The sequence below is a fragment of the Amia ocellicauda genome, chromosome 9 (genome assembly GCF_036373705.1).
Source record: "Amia ocellicauda isolate fAmiCal2 chromosome 9, fAmiCal2.hap1, whole genome shotgun sequence".
Classification (NCBI taxonomy): domain Eukaryota; kingdom Metazoa; phylum Chordata; class Actinopteri; order Amiiformes; family Amiidae; genus Amia; species Amia ocellicauda.
In genome coordinates this window covers 4,168,266-4,189,701 of record NC_089858.1, presented here as the reverse complement: position 1 = coordinate 4,189,701, position 21,436 = coordinate 4,168,266, and the positions used below count along the sequence as shown (strand labels likewise).

General features: G+C 42.6%; 1 protein-coding gene across 2 annotated transcripts in view; it reads left to right on the top strand.

Moving 5' to 3' along the window:
- Positions 1-21,436, top strand: part of dab2ipb (DAB2 interacting protein b) — a 174,496-nt gene that overhangs the window by 11,691 nt on the left and 141,369 nt on the right. For both annotated transcript variants that reach the window (XM_066712743.1, XM_066712742.1), the window contains exon 2: positions 13,556-13,659. In XM_066712743.1, coding sequence (XP_066568840.1) covers positions 13,556-13,659 — 104 coding nt within the window. The remainder of the gene's footprint in view (positions 1-13,555; positions 13,660-21,436) is intronic.

The window sequence follows — 21,436 nt, the reverse complement described above, 5'->3', positions numbered from 1 at the left end:
TCCCGTAAGACAAAGGCGCAGTATAAACATGCTCAAAACACTTGACAGACTGTGATTTTTTACAATAATTTTGCCTTCTTTGACAGTGTTTTCCACCAGTCTTTTTGAAGCCAGGTTTTCTCTTTTCCTTTAGATTTTCGTTTATTTGACAAGATATCACTGTATACATATTCCTAGGCAATGTAGACAGGAAATTGTTTCTATTAAAAACAACTGAACCCTTTGCTAAGGCTAAGATTTGTTTTATTTATATATAACCTGTTTTTGTTTATCCCAGAGTTACTCTGCTATGTGGTCAGGTCACAATAAAACCGCACACATGGGTATCTTGGGAAAATCAGTATTGCAGGATAAGGGCTCTCTCGTGTTACAATATAAAAATAATGTAGCTCTCAGAGGGGAATGTTTAATGAAGTTACTGCTGGATTATTTCAAGCTGCAAGGAAAACACAAACAAACTGAAGCAAACCCAGCTTTCCAGTGGCAATTTATGAGTAAGCTACATGGCAAATCACAAGCTTAGCTATTGTTCCAGATTACCTGTTTAAATTCTCTATGGTCTACTACATTGTGGTGCTTTACATGTCTTCTGGAATTAAAATATATACCAGACCATCTTTATTTTATTGTATATAGCGCCCTGAACACCATGTTCCCACTTTCATACATTGGATTTTTGTGATGCTGATGTCTAGAAAGAACGAGTACAGAAGTATTTGCTGGGCTGCAGATACCTGTAGATCACTTGGCCACGGTGCTCTCAGCAGCACTGCAGACACCCACGCGTACTGAAGATGCGTGACTTGACACATCCTGTACAGAGTGATTTATGTTCCAGTAGAATGGAGATTTCTATTCTCAGAGTGGCTCAGATGTGAGGGTATTAGCAGAAAAGTACCAGGGTTGCGAGTTCCAGTCTCCATCTGGGACACATGTATATATTATCTCATTGTGGAATTGAACATATTCCAAAGAATTTTAAAATGGAATAAACTCATCCGCTGTGTTCTGGTGACGTCAGCAACCCTCCCGGGATTTGTCCGACATTCGGCTACCAACCGCTGTGGATTGTCACGCTGTACCCTGTTTTGGGATGTTAGTTTGTGTTGGCCACTGTTTGTTTATAGAGTCTGGTGTGGATGAAAGATTTCAGCTTTTAAAACTCCATAAAAGTTACTCGCAATCAAGGGGGGAGGAAAAAATAAACCCTTAGCACAGAAATCCCAAAAGAGGCAACGTCACAGTGTGTGTGTGTAGTATTTCATCACTGCTTTGCATGATACCTACACTTATATACATTCACATTTGAAACTAATTAGCTCTTATGAAAGATGGGAAGTTAAGTTCCTGGTTTTTGGTGTAAACTGCTACATTCACATGCTGAAAGCTGTTCGGATATTGAATTCCAGCAACATATGGTAGTTTACCTGGATATTTGAATTACTACCTGGGGAACAATTATTACTTGGCAATTTAACATGCAAGCTGTTACTGCTTTGCAAGTGTAATTAAATACAAATGCATGTCAAAATGGCCGGAAAAAAGTTTGTTTGTTTATGATATCGACAAGAAATAGAGGCAGCATAGAAGCCAGAGAGATTGAACAGACTGTGAAGCCCTTAGGCTGAAGGATGGATTTATAAACCTTTGGCAAAAACGAAGGAGGAAAGTTCAGTGGGCAGTGAATTTCAGCGGCTCTTCAGCCTCACTGTGGGGAGATGGAGCCAGATGGAGATATTATTTAAACCATAGAGATTGAGAGTGTGCAGACTACCTGTCCTCAATAAACCCATAAACCTGAGCCAGGATTGGCAGCCTAAAAAGTCTCTGGAACACCAAAATGTAATCCCCCTCCCACACACATTTTATCCTGGCTCTGTCATGTCAATCAATGATCAGACTTTGCCACGTCTCGTTCTAAAGCTGACATATGTTACATCTAATCACTGTTGAAGTAGGAAGATGTCTTATTTGTTTGTTTGTTTGTTGGTTGGTTTAGGCTTCAAAAAGTGTTCCTCTTTTGCATTTCGAAACATTTAATTACACATGAATGATTTGGGAAGTGACCTCAGATATGCCTCGGGCAGGGGTTATCAGAGAGAGGGGACATTGTGATGCATTGCAGTGTTGCAAACAATAGAGTCAGAGACAGGGACCACTATTGCAGTGTCATAGACTAGGGTGAAGTCATCACATCCATGGACCTGGCTGGGCTGTTGTACAGGGTGTTTTTGTCTTGACCTGTGATGTATTTCTATTTCATATTGCTTCTATTGCTCAGTTGAAGCAAAAATAGAGACACAAATATCACATAGTGCATTAGCAAATCAGTGCTGCTATATATTTTTTCTATTTCAGTATTTTTTCTTTTGTTTAGGAAGAGCTTTTTTTTTTTTTTACCGAACAATGGGTGTGCATTGCCCAAACTGTTTCACACACTTACGTATAGAAACACGTCAACACATAAGTTGTCCAGTGTCAGTATTTCAGTAACCGTGTCATCGACACTGTTATCGTTTGTTCTACAAGGCTCATAATTATAAAGGCTTATCGAAATGTCCTCGCCGCAACGTACAGCTTTCAGTTTAGCCACAGATCAAAGCCACCACTGTGTCTGAAAACACAACCCAAAGTGAGTCATCTTCACCACAAAGCATTTGGAATTTGAAAAACACTGTTTGTGTTTCACTTGTCCGGAAAATTATATATATATTCAACAACGTTTCCCCCGTCATAGATTTTTGAAGACGCATTCAATAGAAAGCCCTTCCAACAGTCTTTGTAGCTTAAAACCAGCTCAATTATATTCACAAAGGAAACTGAACAGCAGCTTTGCTAATTAGAAGTCCTGTTTGACACTCTCCCTGTCCTACATTTTTTCCAAACTCAGTAAAGAATTACACCACATGACAATTATGTTTTTTATTTTATTTTATTGTATTTACTCTCTACGGACCTGTCTTCCCAAACTAAGTCCCATACTTCAATCAGCTCCCACCACTAGGGAATCCTATTAAACATTCCTGTACTTTTTCAGTGATCAATACAGCACTGGCTTTCCTTAGGAGTTCATTTTATAGTCAAGCATTCCTTCCTTTTATGGAAGACATAACAAAGTAAGACCAGGGCTGTCCTGACACTTCAGGATGTTTGCTTCTGCTGATTGGCAGCTGATCTGGTGAGACTAATGTGATGTAGAAGGAACTGTGGTCAAAATACAAGTGCCTGAGTCTGGTGATAAGAGCTCTTCACGAATGTGGAATCCGTCTTACTTCCCTATCTTGCCTATTCAAGAGGCAGAGAGACAGAAGGCCTTGTTTGGTTTCCTTCGCATATTAAACCACAAGAAGGCTGTCAGAAGATCAGAGCACCCCAAAAATATTACTATTTATACTTATACACTCACTATATTAAAGAAAAAGATTGAAGTCTAGTTGTTTGCCATCGGCAGCTCACTGTTGCTCATTCGCTTCTCTACAAAAGTCCTTTAATTAAAATCTCAGACCAACAGTCTACAAGATGCGTCTGTTTTGCAGAGTTTGTAGGACTAAATCAGCCTTTTTAGGACGTTCTGCTTTGTTATGACCATTCACGGCGTTGCCAGACTATGGATGTGTTTAATAGCACGCTAGGAAAAAAGTGCCACAATAGGACAAGTCTATGGGGCCTTGACCGACCATTGAAGGTGCTGTTAGTTTCTTCCAGATAAACTGAGTTTTGCATTCGTAGTGCTTGGGAAGGGGAGGCGTGGCTCAGGCTGAAGCCAACATGGCACGTCTATGGTGAAGAGAGAGTGGAGGAGTGTTAGATTGCCTCTGCTAAATAACCTTGGCATGCCAGGCACATCCCAGCCCTTTGCCAGAGATGCTATCAGGCACGTTGTTCGCCTTTTCAGCTCCATTCCTTACACAAATGACATGACGTGTGCAGCATTACTTTCACTTCAGCAGACATCACTCTGCCAGGGCTGCGTGTCCGGGCTGAGGATTGGGGTCGGCTCCTCCTCACACCACAACCCTCCCTGTTGGCCGAGCGCTGCGCAGGCCGTAGTGGGTTAATTGTGCATTAAAACAAGCTGAAATGCATGTGCAATTAAGTATTACTCTATAAAGACACAGCTACATTTAAGTCCGGTTCATAAACACACTCATTTTCAGCCAGGTATGTTCTTCTCTTTTGTTTCCCTGTTCCTCTTTGCCATTTGTATTCAGCCCCTATCCCCCTCTAGTGGATTAAAAGGATCCATATTCACGTCAGACAGTTATGTAAAAAAATCTCTGTGGGTTGCCTCAACTGCTATAAAGGAGAATAGCAGAGCTGTATAAATTCATGAAGCTGCAAATGACATGTGAAGCAAAATAGCCGTGCGGTGCATAAATTCCCTTCACCAAGGTGAGATAAACCTGAGCGATGGCAGATAGGAACGGCGACCCGTGCAAAATCCACTTGATGATCGCATCCTCAGATCGGGAACGCGTGCCTTTGCCACCGCCCCTGGCTCTGCTGCGCAGGGGGCTCAGATCTGCCTCTGGACTCGGGTCTGCGGAGGAGCGTGCCATGTTTCTATGGGAACAATACATGAAAATCGCCCTTCATGGCAGTGAAAGCACAGAATCTACAGTGGATAGAAATACATATTCATGAGACTTGAAAGATTGATTTTTTTATATATTTACACACACACACACACACACACACACACACACACACACACGCATATATATGTTCCACCCACAATTTTATTTTATAGGAGAGGAGTGGAGGAATGAATGGGTTTTATTTTGATGCTTATTCTCAAGGACGATAGGATTAATGTCTGAGGATGCGGTGCCGGGTACACAGCGCCACGCAGCTCCTTGCGTGTCCTTGACAAGGCCACAAAAAAGCTGTCAGAAGTATTATAGAGTTGTGTTTTTTCGTCTAAACAACCAGGATCCTTAACCTTAAGGAGTATTCATCCAGCAGGAAAAATACTGAAAGGAAATGCTTGATTTCACTCAAATGGTTTCCTCCTCTCTTACGGCCTGAGATTGAGACTGAATATAAATGGTATCATAAGAAAAACTGAAGCCCCTTTACAGTTCAGTTATATCAATATCAATGTCACAGCTGGGCAAGCTATTGTATCTCACCAACCCGCAAGAGCAGTGGGAGCGCAGAACAGAAGGAAAGCAATAAAGGCCATTTCAGATCCCAAACCTGGCTTTGAATGTGTTTATTAATCAGCTGCACGTTCGCTTGCTCAGCTTAATATTTGAAAGTTATGAGGACTCGAAAGGATCGACTCACTGAGGTCTCGATTACATTGTGTGTGTGAAGATGCTGTGCCTTTATTGAACTCTTTCACATTCCTGCGCTCAATAATGAGTTATTTGGCATGTGAAATGCCCGTCTCCCCGCAGTGTTGTTTCTTTATGATGTCTGATCAGGACTGTTGGATCACAGGAGAGAATCAAGACTCCTTTCTGCATTAAACTATTGCTTGACTATTCAAAAGGTATTTTTGGGTAGGGGTACAGAATGACACCGACTGAGGTGACTTAAAATGGAAGAACAGCCGCCAAGAGTTCATGTCCACGAATCGCACTGTGGGAACAATTGAGGGGAATCGATTAATTGAGCGAAGGGAATGTCCTACTGAGAGACTGAGGAACTGAACCTTTTCACCCTGGAACAGAGACTACATGAGGACTTGATTCAAGTCTTCAAAATCATGAAAGGCATCGACCACATCAAACCAGAGGAGCTTTTCCAGATCAGCAGGGACACACGCACCCGGGAACACAAATGGAAATTGGAAACAGGACACACTTCTTCACACAGAGAGGCGTCACAATCTGAACAAACTCCCCAGCGATGTGGCTGAAGAGACAATTTGGGAACATTCAGAAACAGACTGGATAGGATCCTTGATCACTTAGTTATTAATGGACACCAAACGAGCACGATGGGGTGAATGACCTCCTCTCGCTTGTCAACCTTCTTATGTTCTATCTTTTCTTGTGCAGGTGCTGGTTAATAATTTATTTAAAAAAATAAGAAAAAGGTCTTCGGTTTAAACATTAATCATCTAATTTAGAAACAAGCTGTATCCAGCTCCCAGAAAACACCCATCTGAACAATCAAATCGGGACCCCACAAGCTCTTTTAATAAGCTCTTCAGTGCCGTGTGGACAAACCTGCAGCCCCTTCAAGGTCATTCCTGACGCTGTCAGCGTGCCCCGGCCCCCCCGCAGCCATGTATTATTCACAGTTTATCACATTCTCCAGTGTCAGCCTTTTGGCCCCTGCATGCCGGGACTGTACATTGGGAGGAAGCTAGATTCGCTCTATGAGCCGAGAATCGAAACGGAGCACATGGCGAAGCTTTCAAACAAAAGATGGTCGTTCCCCCCACTCGTGTGTGGGCCCGTTAATAACCCACTGACTCCAGAACCTCATAGGCATGTGACACCAACGCTTCCAACTACAGTGGGAGTCATTTAGGTGAGAAGATCCAATCTGGCAGGAAAATGCCAACACACGTTATCATCAACTGGGAAACCATTAAATTATAAAACAAATCTTGTCTCTTCTTTGATGTCTTCTTTAAACTAAGAGAGTCATAGTAGAGGAAACAACCCCTGAGATGGATTAAGTGAAGCCTGTGACGAAAGTGCAGATGGGCTGAAAGGGTAATATATATAGCCTAATAAAGCTCTTTAATTGTATGCAATGATGTGAACAGCTGTTTGTATGCCGTGCAGCGTCTCTGACAAACGTGCTCTCGCTTGCGGAGGGATATCTGGAAATGGTGTCTAATGATGCAAAAATAGATGAACTGTAAACTTACTTGCTGTGCTTTCTATAATTACTTTTACTGGAGTGGGTTGTTGCTTTTTTCATGTCTCGGCAGTGAAAGTATAAATTAAACTGGTCACAGCAGACCATTTCATGTTCCCTTGTAAAGTTTATTAGATTCTTGTGAAGTTGCACTTTGGGGTTACTGTTTTTAAATGGAAAAATTACCCCCCCCTTCCCCGAAAACCATGCACAGAAGTGAGCGAAAGCAACCCCAACAGAACCACATTTGATATGAACAAGATTTTTTCTTTACCATGGTGAAAATGGCTCCATGGCCAGGTTTACACTTTTATCCATTACATCAGTGTGGGCTTCATATTTATTTTGATAAGTCTATGTATATCTGAATGAGTATAATACTTAGTCGGGTTTGCCATTGAACAGCGTCCAGCCTGGAAACACTTGACATCCTCATTAATCACGAACACACAGATTCTCTTCCAGTCGGGTTGGCTCTCTCGTGTGTTCGGGTATGAATGAATGGATGAAGCTCTTCCCATCAGATATTGTAATAGTGTGACCGTGACCACCCCTGGCTATTAAACAGTAAACCTGCGCAAAGGTTTATGTCCTCACTATGAACGTCAGGAATGATGGATGGAGATTATTGACGGTTCCCATGAGGGGCCCTCGCATGTTCGGTGATGACTGATTCACTTTGTAATCCCATATATACTCCTGTCACCCCTTGTTTGTATTTTACCCCATAATTACTCAACACACCGCTGGGCTGCGACGGTGTTGTATCAGAACACATCCAGAGAACCGAATGACGAGAACACACAAGAAATCTTATTTTTAAGTTGCTATTATCGGTAGAAGGTTTGGCCGCAGTGACTAATGAGGCAGTGCACACATATGACCTTTAAAAGCCTTTGGTTAACATGTGTTCTCCTCCCCACTGTCACTGCCAAATCAAGTGTTTATTTTAATAACAACATGATAATACGAGGGAAGGTAATCATGCCAAAGGTGTTGAATACTAATCAGTGGTTTAAATTGCCCTTGTTGACCTGAAGGTAATGGTATTCCAAGTGAACGCGATTTGTGGTCATGATCTTCATACACTCATCGTAATGGGATATATTTTGAAACCTCTCGTTGTGAGTAAAATAAGTGCCAAAATACGGCAGGTGCAGTAGTTCAATACTGACTCACCTGTTAGAGGGAAGGTTATAGATTGGAGAAGCCACTGAGAAAGGTTATGAACTGGTTATCCACACCCTTTCCCAGGGAGACGTACAGTTTATACAAGAAACATTTCACAGCATCACAAAGCACAGTCATATAAACATTACTACTGCAGCTACTACAACATTAACACCAGCGTGGAGATATAATACGAAAAACAAATGGCTACATCAGAGCCTCTAATAGCGGAACAGTACGGACAGTTGTTGATGTATGCGCCGCTTTTTCATTACCCGTCTAGTGTGCAACTGTTCCCTGTAGCATCATGAGAAAGCCGTCCCTCTCCCTGGCTCTCGCTCTCAATGTCGTTCGTTTCAGTCCTGCGCTCTCTGTTCAAATGTACGGTGTGTTGTCACCGGTGATTGTTGTGTCCGCGCGCACAATGGAAACAGATGCGTCTCTCTCGAGCTGAAGACCTGCCGCTGCTTCAGCCCGTTCTTGACAGATGGGGTTTCATCCATGCTGTGTAACAGATTGCTGTGGCGAGCAGTTAGCAGGGATCGCGCACGTCCTCGCTCCTCGATTTGCGGTTTGCGTCTCGGCTCAATCGAGGGTGCAAAGCAAAAGAAGTGAAACGACAGCAATGCATAGACAATTACAGAAGTCACCTGTAGGTATGAAATGTTATTCCTCGAGGAAATGTCTCCATGAGGAGTCAAGTGCTTCTCAACACCTCAACTGTCACCGTCAGCCGTTCCACCTGAACACAAGCGGATGATTTTCCCTGTGTTTGTTTTTTGGGCAGGATATTATAATTTTTTCTTTGTATTGAAGACTTGACGACTGGCCTGATGTGAATCTGGTGGGGTGTCCATCGCTGCGCTCGACCGGGCTGATCCACAATAGGGGGAGAAGGACTTTCACTTCACTGTTATTAATAAGTCACTTATGAAGGCTGGCAGGATTAGACAGCAGCAGTTTTATGAAGAGACCCAACCCCTACTACACAGGCCAGTTAATGATGTAACACATTCTCATTGATCCGGTTCATTTAGCTCCCTTCCACTTTCAGAGTCTTAAACACGCATAATAAACTGGAAGAATTCAAACTTTGAGGCCGTATACGAGTAACAAAGAGGTCGAGAGCCGGCCTGCCTGTAATTGGTCTCTGTGCTTGGTATAGACCATTGATTACTTCAGAATGAATTGAAACACAGATGCCAAACCGGAATGAATATCTAAACACACGTGACTGTAAGGAGACCAAGCGTAGCACGAGGGTTCCCTTTCATTTTTGTAGTTGTTGTTGTTGTTGTTGTTGTTGTGGTTGTTGTGGTCTTGTTCATTTAACTAACCTCCAAGCATCCGCTTACCATTCCTCAAGAGATCTTAATTAAAACCGCATAACTCCACAAAAACAACCTATTTTTGATGTACTCTTGTAAATGCCTTATTATAAGTAGATGGTTCCACTTCAATTGTCAAGACCTTCAAAAGAGGGAGTCTTGTTAATATGCCACCATGCAGTATTCTAATAAACACAGGAAATAAATAACTGGAACAGATAAACCTCTCCACTCTTTCTTGCCCACCTCGACAGAAAATAAAACCATAAATATATATATTATTTTACGAATAATCAAATTAAGCGTTTCCTTTGAGCTCAATTCCATGCGTGCTGCTTTGATTAAAGATGATTAAATGCGCCCGAGAAGATGCCAGGCCACAGCAGATGTTAGAAACCTGGAAGAGCGCTGGAGACAGTTGGGGCTCCCAGAATGCACTGCGGTTCAGCCGATGTGCTCAACACCTTAGTGAAGCGCTCTCTCTCATCAGGTGTTTTTCCCTGGGTTTCTTTCTCTCCATCTGGGATGGTACTAGAATACAATTAAGGATGCCATTCAATTCTGCCTGGGTATCCAGATCTCCGCCTCGAAGGCGAACCTCTACTCGCATTCTTCACAGAAGGTACGGTCTTGGTAGGAAGTGGAGTTTTCTCTCAGTCTCTTCCCTGGCACCTGTTGCTGCATGAAAGGGACTCAACACTCAACCACAGAGCGTGGAGACCGGAGAGACCGCTTGTTTCTGGGAGTCCGCATTCAGCACAGGTCTGAGGGTTTAACCTTTGTGATATAGTGTGCTGTAACTTAGAGGCGAGAGATTTAGCTATTATTGAAGCACTGAATATGCTTTGCGGTTTGGTTTTGTGTTTTGCAGCTGAGGGGTCTAGGATACACATGTACAACTCGTTGTTTTTGAACGTGGGTCTTTTTGAAGCAGATAAACTGTTCGATCAAGGGAATGTGTCTGTGATCTGGCTCTACTCTACGCCAGTCTGAACCAGGGTTTGGGTCAATTCCTCTTTTTCAATTCCAATCCCCCCTTTTCAGACCCATTCCAAATTCCATTTCCTGTTCTTTTTGCCATTGGCATAATGGGACTTACTGGGATTGGAATTGAATTGAAAATGGAACTGTAATTGACTCCAACTCTGGTCTGAACCCTTAAGAAGGTCAATGCGGTTGGTATCTCATGAGACCTGGCCCAGAGGCTGCAGTAGGGACCTGAGGAAAAAGTGGGGAATCAGGTCAACTACACAGCCTTTGAAATTGCATTTGTTAAGTATGACATAATCCCACATACCTAAAGTAAAGCCCACATCTGGTATGGATGTTAATCTCTTTTGCGGTATCTTTGTGTAGATCTGTGAAGCTATAAATCTGTGAAACAGTTCCTGGAAGCTCTAATAGTCATATTGTCATAATGTTTACTAATTACTCTTTAATGGATCTTGTAATAAGGATCATTAGCTAGCTTGCCTTTTCCCAAATTGTGTACGTATAGGAAGAGTGCTTACCAAGCTTGGGAGGGTTGTGGATTGTTCTGGAAAGGGACTTTAATGAGTTAATCTGAAATAAATACAGTATAATTTGCATTAATTGGAAGCTAGTGAGCTGGAACTGGGATAATTCTCTAGTATCTCTTTGATCTCAGTGCAATTGCATGGAATAAAAGCCTATTGTAACCTGTTACATGGGCGGCTATAACTTAAGAGCACTAATGCATTTATATATAGAACAGCTTTCCAAACATGCACCCCAGTGAACCAGTAGTGGGAGATGCTACAGAATTAAATTAAGACCTTACAATTGAGTTTTGTCCACCATTTGTCACCCTTAAGGGAGTTTCTGAATTTGAGCACTATTTTTCAAATGTCCCTTTTTACTCATGACAAAACTAAAGGCAAATCGACTCGAGTATTTACAGGTTCATGCAGAAGTAAATCACAATCGGTCCAGTTCACAAACATTTACTTTACTCACTGTTACCATACTAATCTTGTTGACTGTAGAGTTCAATTATATTTGTTTCTATGGGGTTATTGTGTATTTATATGAATTGTATATATGCTAATGAAAACACAATGGCATTAAAACATGCCTCTCTATCATTGTGGGCCTGGGGCTGCAGGTTGTGTTTCCATGTCCTTCTGTTTTGCTTGACATCCCAAGGCAACATGTATGCTGTCGTCTCTACATCTGGAAGCTCTGATGACTGTATAGCCAGGTGTTTTGTTCTTTAGTTTGCTTCTATGCAGTGCAATTCCTTTCACAGTATTTAAACGAAGAATTAGCCATGAACATACAATTTTTTAGGCATTAATTAAATGTTGTTAAATGTCAGATGCAAAGGCTCAACATGTTGATTGAGTGATTACTGACTCGCTGTGCTTCAATATTCCTAAAAACGATTTAGTGTACAGTATGATAGTACTAAAGCTTAGCAGCAGTATTGGTTTGGTTTGCTGCTTTCGATATTCTTTAATTTCCAGTTTGTAAAAATAAAACCTAATCCCAGCAGCAGAAGTGAGAACAATAACCTAAATACTACCTAAATGTTGCTGCAGCTGCATCAAGTACCGTACCTGTCATTTTCAGTTCCGCGGAGGCCATCCTGACATTTTATTTTTTTATTTTGGCGGTGAAAGTTTGGAGTCTTTCCCATTCAGTTTGTACCTTGTCATCTGTTATACCCAATTTTGCGGGGGTGGTGGTTGCTAGGGGAGTTCCCGCTCTTTGTGATCTTTGTACATCCCAAGCACACTGCATTCTCCATCCCCAGGAAATCAATATCTATGGTGGATGTAGAAAACCACAAGCCACAACCCTTGCTCTAGGTCCGAACCCAGCAGGACCGACCCACGCCACCTCTTTCCTCAGTCATTTTTTATTTTAAAAGTTTGGCGTAGTCCTGTTGCTTCATTGCCTCTCTCTCTCACACACACACACACACACACACACACACACACACACACACACACACACGCAACTCTGGCTGACATTTACCGCTGATGCTGTGTATGCTGTCTGGATTGTGTTTCACCGCTGTTCATCAGATCTTTACTCTATTTGTCTTTCTTGCCTTGTCAACCTCTGAACCCAAAGAGATTCTCCTATGTGTGCGTCTGCTTGTAGCCTCTTTATTCACCACTCCATCGATCACTTTTTTCCTCCAACTTCTGGGCATTTTATCTTGTCTTTTTGTGTCCTTTGTAATTTTTTTGTGCATATTCTCTCCCTTCCTCTCCAACATAGCACTCCTTGTGTGCTCACAATGACCTTATGAAACCTAATTAGAGAAGCATATCGATCTTAATAAAGAGAAACCTTTTATCTCAATATCGCGTGCCAAAAACAAAGTGGCCTCCGCAGAAAGAAAGACCGTAATGACGCCGGGATCAATTCTGTGTGGAGCGCGGCGAGTGATTTACTACACCGAGTATGTTCTCGGGAGCGGGCCTGGCTAATATATTGCAGCTTGAGCTTTGTTTTAGTTCATTTTTTCATTGTCGGACAACTTCAGATTTTGAATATACACCTGAGTTATGCTCCTGATTTATTGGGGACAGACTGGCACTGTTTAATTGGTATCACTTTCTTTTCCACAATCATCACTTCAGTCACCTTTATCGATTTACATTTTCTCTGTACGGGACACTGCTGTAGAAATACGAGTGGCCATTCTGCTGTTTCCAAGCATATATTCAACTGTTGGCATGAGACAGCTCAACTACTGTGTCGCAGCCTGCTGTGACCAGGATTCCCCACAGGGCGGTGTTGTTTGTGCTTGAGTGGGCCGGGGTTGTCTTCAGCTGGTCACACTCCTGTACTGCACTGTTGTCGGAGAGTTGTGTCAGTCCTCTACTTGAAGCTGTAGCTCCGCTGTTAGCGTGGGGGTCAAGGCAATGGGCGTTTCTCGAGGAGTGGTGTCTGTGTGTGTGTCTGCGTCTGTGTGTTAGCTGCCAACACAATTCCTGCATTAAGCACAAGAGTCTTGTAGTGACCCAAGCTGATTAATAATGGTCAAAGATGGAAGAGGTTAAATAAAATTAACAATATTTTTTTCCTGAATAAAAAAGAATCCCAAACTGGGCGAGGAGAAGGCAAGGCCTGTGCTTTGTGATCGAGTGACTCGGCCTCCTCCGCTGTACTGGTGACAAGGGGCTCAGGGAGACAGATGTGCCATTTCTGTAGATTCCCCCCCTCCCCGCTAAACAGCGTCTTCGCTTTGTTTCTTGCAGAGTCTCCTCCTGAGAGGCCTGGACGGAGACGCAGTATGCCAGGCAGCGCGACAGACAAGAACCCCGCCATGGAGCCCGCTGCCACTACGCCCTTCCGCGTCACGGTAAAGTCACGCTCTTATGCCAAGAGTCACACTTCTGGTAGATCTCTATTAAACAGTGTTACAGCAGTGTGCCAAGTCTGCCGCTGTTACAAACTGGACCTGTTGTGCTTTAGTCTCTGGGCTGCATGGTGCACGACCCATACAGTTGAAATGATGGTTGGTAGTAGCCACTGTCCTTGGCACCCGCTGGGTTCACATGGCTGATAACTATTACTGAACTGATAACTGAGGTATAACAGACACCTGCAGCATACAGTAGATCACAACATTTGAATAACTGCGGAGCCAGTCTTTACCTGGATGTCAAAGCCCTCAGAAATTGTAATTTCATTCAATTATGGCCCCAAAAGCCAAATAAAAGGGCAATGACCAAGATAAATGATAGTGGTAACCTTTTCTTGTTAACCATCTACTGTGAGGGTTGTATTTAGCATATATTATTCAGATGTAAAACGGGAAAAGCTCATGAATATTTTAAATTAATCCACTGTTTGCTATCTGTTAGGTCCGAATTACTAATTGCAATAGCACATCTCATTAATAACCAACGAGCCTCGAAAAGATGACTAATAGGTTAAAGGAAATACACTATGCTTATTAGATACCTGGGTTATTTGATAATTACGAATGAATTGCTTTTTGGGTCCGCTACTCAATTATTCAATCGCAGTGAATGTTTTATTTCATGGCTTAAAGCTAATTCTGTCCTTCTTAAAAAATAAAATAATAATGAAGTGCTCCACGTCTTCAATAGGGATTCTTAGGCTAATTCCTCCACACAAGTCTTTTAAAGTCAATTCCAGATTTATGTTTCTCCATAAAACATAGCGGTGACTGCAAGCTTGTGAGTGAAGTGACAGTACATTGTCAGGTTAGTCATATCAAGCAGACGCTGAAGGTTATGATGTTCATACGTAAGCCGGTGTGCGCTCTGCTTGGGTTTTTAATCATATAGAACACGTGTGCAGAGGAGGGGAGACAATATGGGATACTGTCAGTAGATAGAGGAATTACATGTACTTTTTAATGTAATCTTACACAGCCATTGCCTTACAGTTGTCAGTTTACACACGTGACATTATCCCTGCATACACCACATAAAGAATGAGAGAATATGGGCGGTGTAAAATTTCAATTTGTGTCCCATTTGTGTCCCATCTGTGTCCCATCTTTCTAATTTGTTTTTTAAAAGCTTATCAGCCCCAGAAATGCGTGCAGCCTTTTAATAGAGGAACCCAGAGTGTGAGCTTTAATTTCATGGTTGGTTTGCTTGTTCTAGACCCCCGCAACTCTTTGTGTAGAGCTTCCCATTTACAGCCTTAATTTCCAGTCCCTGGGATTGGCTTTGATAAACCATTGGCTTATAATTGTATTATTACATGTATAATCTTTGTCTTTTGGTCACAAATGTTTTATTTTTTTGTCTGCATTTTCTGGCGTCGTGATATAAGCAACTAAACATATCTTTCGAAGATGTGAAAGCATGTATTTTAATATCAGGACGGTGAATAGAATAAACAAGGACTGAATTATGTTTGTGTGTAAATTCACAGCATTACTAGATAACAAGTGCAAAACCGAAGACAGACATGTGACTGATCGTGGCGTTCATTCATCAGCGCAATAAATGTCTGCAATAAGGAAACTGGTAGCATTTGTGCATCGTTTCAAGTTCTTAAAAGGCAGTGTAACGCAATGAAAAGCAATATGCGTGAAAAGTTGGTTTAATAAACTGCATGGACCACACACTCGGTTTCAATTAATTGTGGTTTATGACCTGATTCTTTTAACTAGTCCAAAGATCAAATGAAAAACTGAAATTCTGCTACCAATAAACCATAGTCTGCTTTGAATTATTAATTGAGGCTCTCAAATCATAGTGACCTTGGTAAGTCAGTCTGATCACATCATCAGGACTGTGGCTCACTTTGATTGTCAAATGGTTTTATTTGAAGCTTTGCTCCAGCAATTATTATTATTACTGTTCTTAGCTGACAATTATCCAGCTGCTTTTTACTGGACCAGTCTAGGTACAGTGCCTTGCTCAGGGGTACAGCAGTGCCCCCCACCTGGGATTGAACCCTCGGCCCCCCACTCGAGTCCAGAGCTCTGACCGCTGCAGACTGCTGCCAATTAGCAAATAGCTATTGATTATAAACAAATGTGTTACATAGGCAATACAATTTGGAGAAGCACTATAAATCCAACGAATATACAGCTGATGAAAATGTATGTAATAACTACAAGGTGATTCTTTTTCCTCCCAAGTATTTGTCCTGGAAATATAGTCTAATGTTTATGAGCACTTTATTTATTAGGCAGTGGCAAAACGAGACCTAATTTTGTAAAGATTTGATCTGTTTTCCCTTGGTGTGGAATTGGCTCTTATCCAATTAGTTTGTCAGATTTAAAAATGTGTTTGTTTGCAGCCTTTGTTTTGTATTCCCTGTAATGTGAGGGTTGAACTGGAAGACTAATTCGCACTGTCAGAATTGGTAAACACATTTATTCCACGTAATTCCCAGGTCTTTTTTTCTGTTGTCATCTAACAAAGCTGACACTGAACGCTGAAATATGGACAACACGATGCAGCTCGTTCTTTTGCTGTGGCACTTGAAGCGAGCTTTCCATCAATCGTGCACAAGTTACTCGGAAACTTACTTGAACACGCCAAGTAATTCAGCGAGAGCTAGGTGCCTGTGTTGCGACCACGCTTTTGCAGAGACGTTCCTTAAAGCTGAATAAATGCCAGCTATCCGAACATTTGCAGGGGGAAGAGATCTGTCTGCATTCTGTGTATCTCCCCCGTTTTGAAATGGAGGAAATGGTAGGTTGGGCGCCGAGGTAGAATCAACAATACCTACCGAGGTGAATTAATGACTCGTTTTATTGTTCTTGACAGGGCAGAACGGTGCCATCCAAACTTGTCCCGCGCCTGACTATGACAAATAGATCTGTCTTTCATTCTGCAAAATAAATACAATGAGAGAGAAGAAAGGAGGGGGGTGAAAATAACTTAAATATGTATCCCTCAGAAGCTCAGGCAGGTTAGAGCGCGGCTGTGTGTTCAGCTCGCAGCGTACAGTGCCTCCGTCTGAACCGACACACGGTTTTTGATATGGGAAGAAAAGGAATAATCCAGATACTTACTCTTAAACAATTGTGGAGACTAGCTTTAGGCAGCAATGACTGTAGTGTCTGCCACTTAGTTTAGTTTAATTTGTGCACACAACTTATAAGGCTGTAGTCTACAAGAGGAAACATTCCCCATACACACACAGTGACACACACGTATATATTTCTCTTATTCTTCCTGGTATTCAAATAAAAACAGAAGCTAGTGTAACGACTCTGTCTATATGTGTTGTAAAGCTGTAGATGATACAATGGCTAACCTGGTCGTATTAATGATTTACAGATCGCACTGCCCCTCGTATCCTTGATCTTCCGCTGTCAGGTTCACGGCAGGTGCATCAGCCCAACGCGCACAAGAAAGCCACTGCGCGACTCGTCATAGTTAAGAGTTCTTCAGCATCAGGAAAACATTTCTATTCAGGCGATAGATTGTCTAAGGATCTTCCGCTGTGCCGGAAATGGTTTAAAATGGTAGAGCATTCACTAAAAGAAACACAAGACTGTTAGGTTTCTTTTGCAAGGAAACCCATTCAAATGACATGAATGTGACTTTTATGTCTACAGGAAGGGCTGATTTCCCTGCTGCTGCTTAAAACCTTTACTTGTGTTACAAGAAAACAAGGCGGTGAGAAGAAATAAGAAACGCACACCAGGGCCCGCTGTCGGTGGATTGTGCGGTGCGTGGATGTCGGCTGGTTGTGGCTGTTCGAGGAAATGGAGCTGACCTGATGGGTCAATCCAACTGAGTCGACAGAACCTTTCACACACATCATGAGGAGGCCCCTGGAAGAGCACAGTTTACGTATTTAAAACGTGCACCTGACCCGACCGCGCTCAGCTCAGGCACAGCAACATAGTTGTAAGAGAAATTAAGTGGTGCATATGTGAGTAAACATATGGTAGTCTCAGGATTTGTGTTTTAGTACAGAATGCACAGAACATTGTAATTATAAATGTTTAAAGAGGGTCTGTGAACACAGCCTTCTCATGAGGGGACCTCGATACTGTTGCAGTGCCATCTAGTGGATCGCAGGAGGGCTGCGCTACTCCAGCCCCAGCTCAGCTCCAGGTATTTGCTCTTATATTGTTCTCACAATTTGCCAGCTGCCAATCAAACAACATCATTCTGAAATCAGAGCAATCTATAAGTGAACCGCATTGAGCACACTGATGTCATGGTGTTTGACTCTTGTTTGCCAACCTGGATCAAGCAGTTATCTTATCAAAACAACTTTCTAAAACGAAATTATTAAAATAAAACAACAACAACAACAACCCCATCTTTAACCAAAAGCCGTGCAGCACCTGAACGGCTTAAGCCAAGTCTGTCGTTTAGAAAATAAAAGAAGAAATAGACCAAAACAAATAAACCGACGTCTGGGAGAACCTCTTCTTCACACAGAGAGGGGTGTCAGTCGTAAACCGCTCTCCAGCCGTGTCTTTGAAGCCGACAGACTCCTTGTGTGCCTTCAGGGACACAGTCACTGTCGCTCTCAAACACACCTGGGGGGTCAGGTGGCCTTTCCACATCGGTGACCTTTCTTGTGTTCGTATGGTTTTGTAGTCGATTCGGGCACCTGTCGACCCAACGCTGTGCTGCATGACCATTCACAGCCGAGCCTGACGGGGGCGGCTGCAGCGTCTATAACTAAAACGCTTAAACTCCTGTCCTGTTTCCTTCATTCAGTGCAGTGTAGTGAATAAAGAGGAGCCGCGGCCAAATGAAAACAAATGAAGGATTAAAGCTCTGAGGCAAAGCCATTCCCGGCCACAGACACGCCGTACATTAATCTTCATGAGAAAGGAAAGAGGCCTGTAGCTGTTTCAGAACAGGAGAGTAAGCAATAATAATAATGTGCTAATAATAACCCAATGATGCAGTCAGATGCCGGAGACTGCAGAGAAACGATCGCGCAGGCATCAACGGGCTGCGTCCCCGCCGCGTTACAGACATCTTATTTTTAGTGGGACTGGGATCAGAGCGCGGCGAAGGGGGGAAACGAAAGCGGCCGTTTGTGCTTCTTTTCAAAACCACTTCTGGAAATGTTCATAATGATTTCACATCTTTAAAATTAACCCCCTGGTCAGTGTATTTAGAGGAATTTGCAGAAAGACACTTACACTTCCTGTTGTGAGGTAAGATTTTTCTGCTGCGGTTTGGGTGGGGGGTTTTGAAAATGTTATTTAAGGGATGGTAGAAAACATGTCTCCTGTTTACAGAATTACATCTCCATAGTCCGTGTTTCAAGGGAGGGGGGAAAAAGCACAACTCTCAGACATAAAGCTTATTGATCAATACAGAAGTCTTGGATAAAATTATATTTCACCCTCATTACAAACAGATCGCAACGCTCATTTATACAGAACTGCAATATACTTTTATTAATCTGAATTTGGATGCTTCTGCTCCTCAATTTCAATATCACAGGTGCAGAATGTAGTGCATCTGCTAACTGGCTGTCCAGTAAGAGTTTTGTCCATTATCTTTTTTCTAGCTGTTAATAGAGTAGTCAGTTAGGGATGAGAAACCTCAATCGAACACAGGGCTGTCTCTCTACTCTCTAATCCATGAACTAGAAGCTTCTCGAGAGCCTTGAATATTTAACTTCTTATAATTTGAGTTGTCAATATTAGTTTTGGAAAGCAATATGTCAACGCCATGTGAACCTCAGGACGAATCAATCCTGTGCAGAGTCGCAGAGCAGACACCCGTTACACAGAGCAGCAACGCAGCGCACCGTGCCCTCAGCCTAAACAGTTAAACCTCAGTAGAGTATAATATTCTCATTATGATACCAGAGCACCTTGTTTGTTCATCTTCTGTGCTGTATATATATATAGATTCCCCGTTACCAATATACCACTACAGTTGCCCAGGTCCTTATGAAGATGTTATTGGATTTGGAAGTCCCAGTGACACTGATAAATGGCTCTCGTTGCTTTCCGTGTTTGTTATTTTATGTTTATCCGCTGCGTACGCAAAGGGAATCCCTCACAGTAGGCACAGACAGAATATGATCATTTCTTTCACATCCACGTCGCAGTGCAACCCATCTCTCAGATCCATGGACAGTGAAAGCAGAGGTTTTAGGAAGCGTGCGGGATTTGGCATTACCTACTCCTCGAGAGATTGGGGTTGGGTTGGTTTTCTTCAGCGCAGTGTGAAAGCAGACTCCATTTTCGATTGAACTGCACTGGCCAGGAGTCATCCATCTTCGAGGACAACGGGGGGGGTGTGATGGGGAGGTATTGTGCTGGATGATTCTGGTAAAAGCTACTTGGGGTGTTTTTTGGGCCTTAGAAGCAAAAGGCACCAAAATGTGCAAAAGAGGAGGAGAACGAACTAAAAAAACATAAAAATAGTAAGAATTCATTATATATGAAAATGTCCACGTGCTGTTTTTGTGGCCGTAAGCTTATCTTTGCCAGTATCTTGCCAACAACGTGGATCCTACACCTCCCCAATATAGAATAACAGAAGAAAAACTAAAACTCCCTTCCTTGATCTAACCTGAGAGGCTGTTCTCTAATGTCCTTATGGTTTGGCTTGCTGTGGCTCGTCCGGCACCATTAAGAACTGCCTTGCAATGGAAAACAGGGAGTGAAATTGGCCAACTGGTCGCCTGCCCGATTTAAAATAATACAAAAAAAAAAACCTGAGCATCGCTGCGCTGCGCTGCTCTGTATTGATATCCATCTTGCCGCCACAGCCGCTGAAGATTGATGAGTCGGGGCCAGACTGCATGAAGAGGCCCCTCAAATCCCATTAGCTCCCTGTTTGGTTAAGCCCTCCAAATTGTACCTTGATTAATTGGCACGATTTTCAATGTCACCGGATTCGTTCAGCGTCGTCCGCAGGGGGCAGCGCGCAGATCTACATGACAAGTAGCCAGCGGAGTACGGGAGTGGTTTCATCTGGTTATGTCCTGTAGTAACACAATGGCGTTCGTCCAGAGAAAGTTACGCATGCGTTTCGCACTTTTTTGCCTTCCCATTTCGGCGAGTCCCACAGCTGTTGGTGAGCAGCTGCAGACCTTTACTGGCTAAGCATTAATCATCCTGGAAATGTCATTTACCTCAGCTGGAAATTGTCAGACTTCATAGAAAGGCTTAAAATTAACTATATTTCATACGCCGTTCTTAATATATTCCAGCGCACCTTATTGCTGCTTCTTTTCGGATTGAATGTGAAGGAGGCTTCCGTTGAAAGTGTTGTTTCTTTTAAATGCTGTGATTGCAAAGGATGCTGCTCAGGGTGAATTTACCGAACTATTCTGATATTGTCAAGTATGTAAATGTGTGCGCACCAAACGTCACTTACAGAAGAAACCGGTACAGTAGTTGAGTAACAGCAAGAAACCGGTACAGTAGCTCAGTAACAGCAATTCAGGTCATTCTTGCCAGGAGGATAAATGTAAACTTCCTTGGAGAAATCAAATAATCTGCCGCTGGTCATGTGGCAATGCACACGCTTGATCACGATGCTAGTGAGAATCAAAAGACCGGCCTTTTCCGCATCAGTTCTTTAACAATGTCAGCCCAGAACTCTCCTCTGCAAAACTATCCAGGTGAGAATTGGACCAGCGGTTACATCAAACACTGCCTTCTACAGCGCGTTACTGCTTTCTATTCGAAGTGTTGC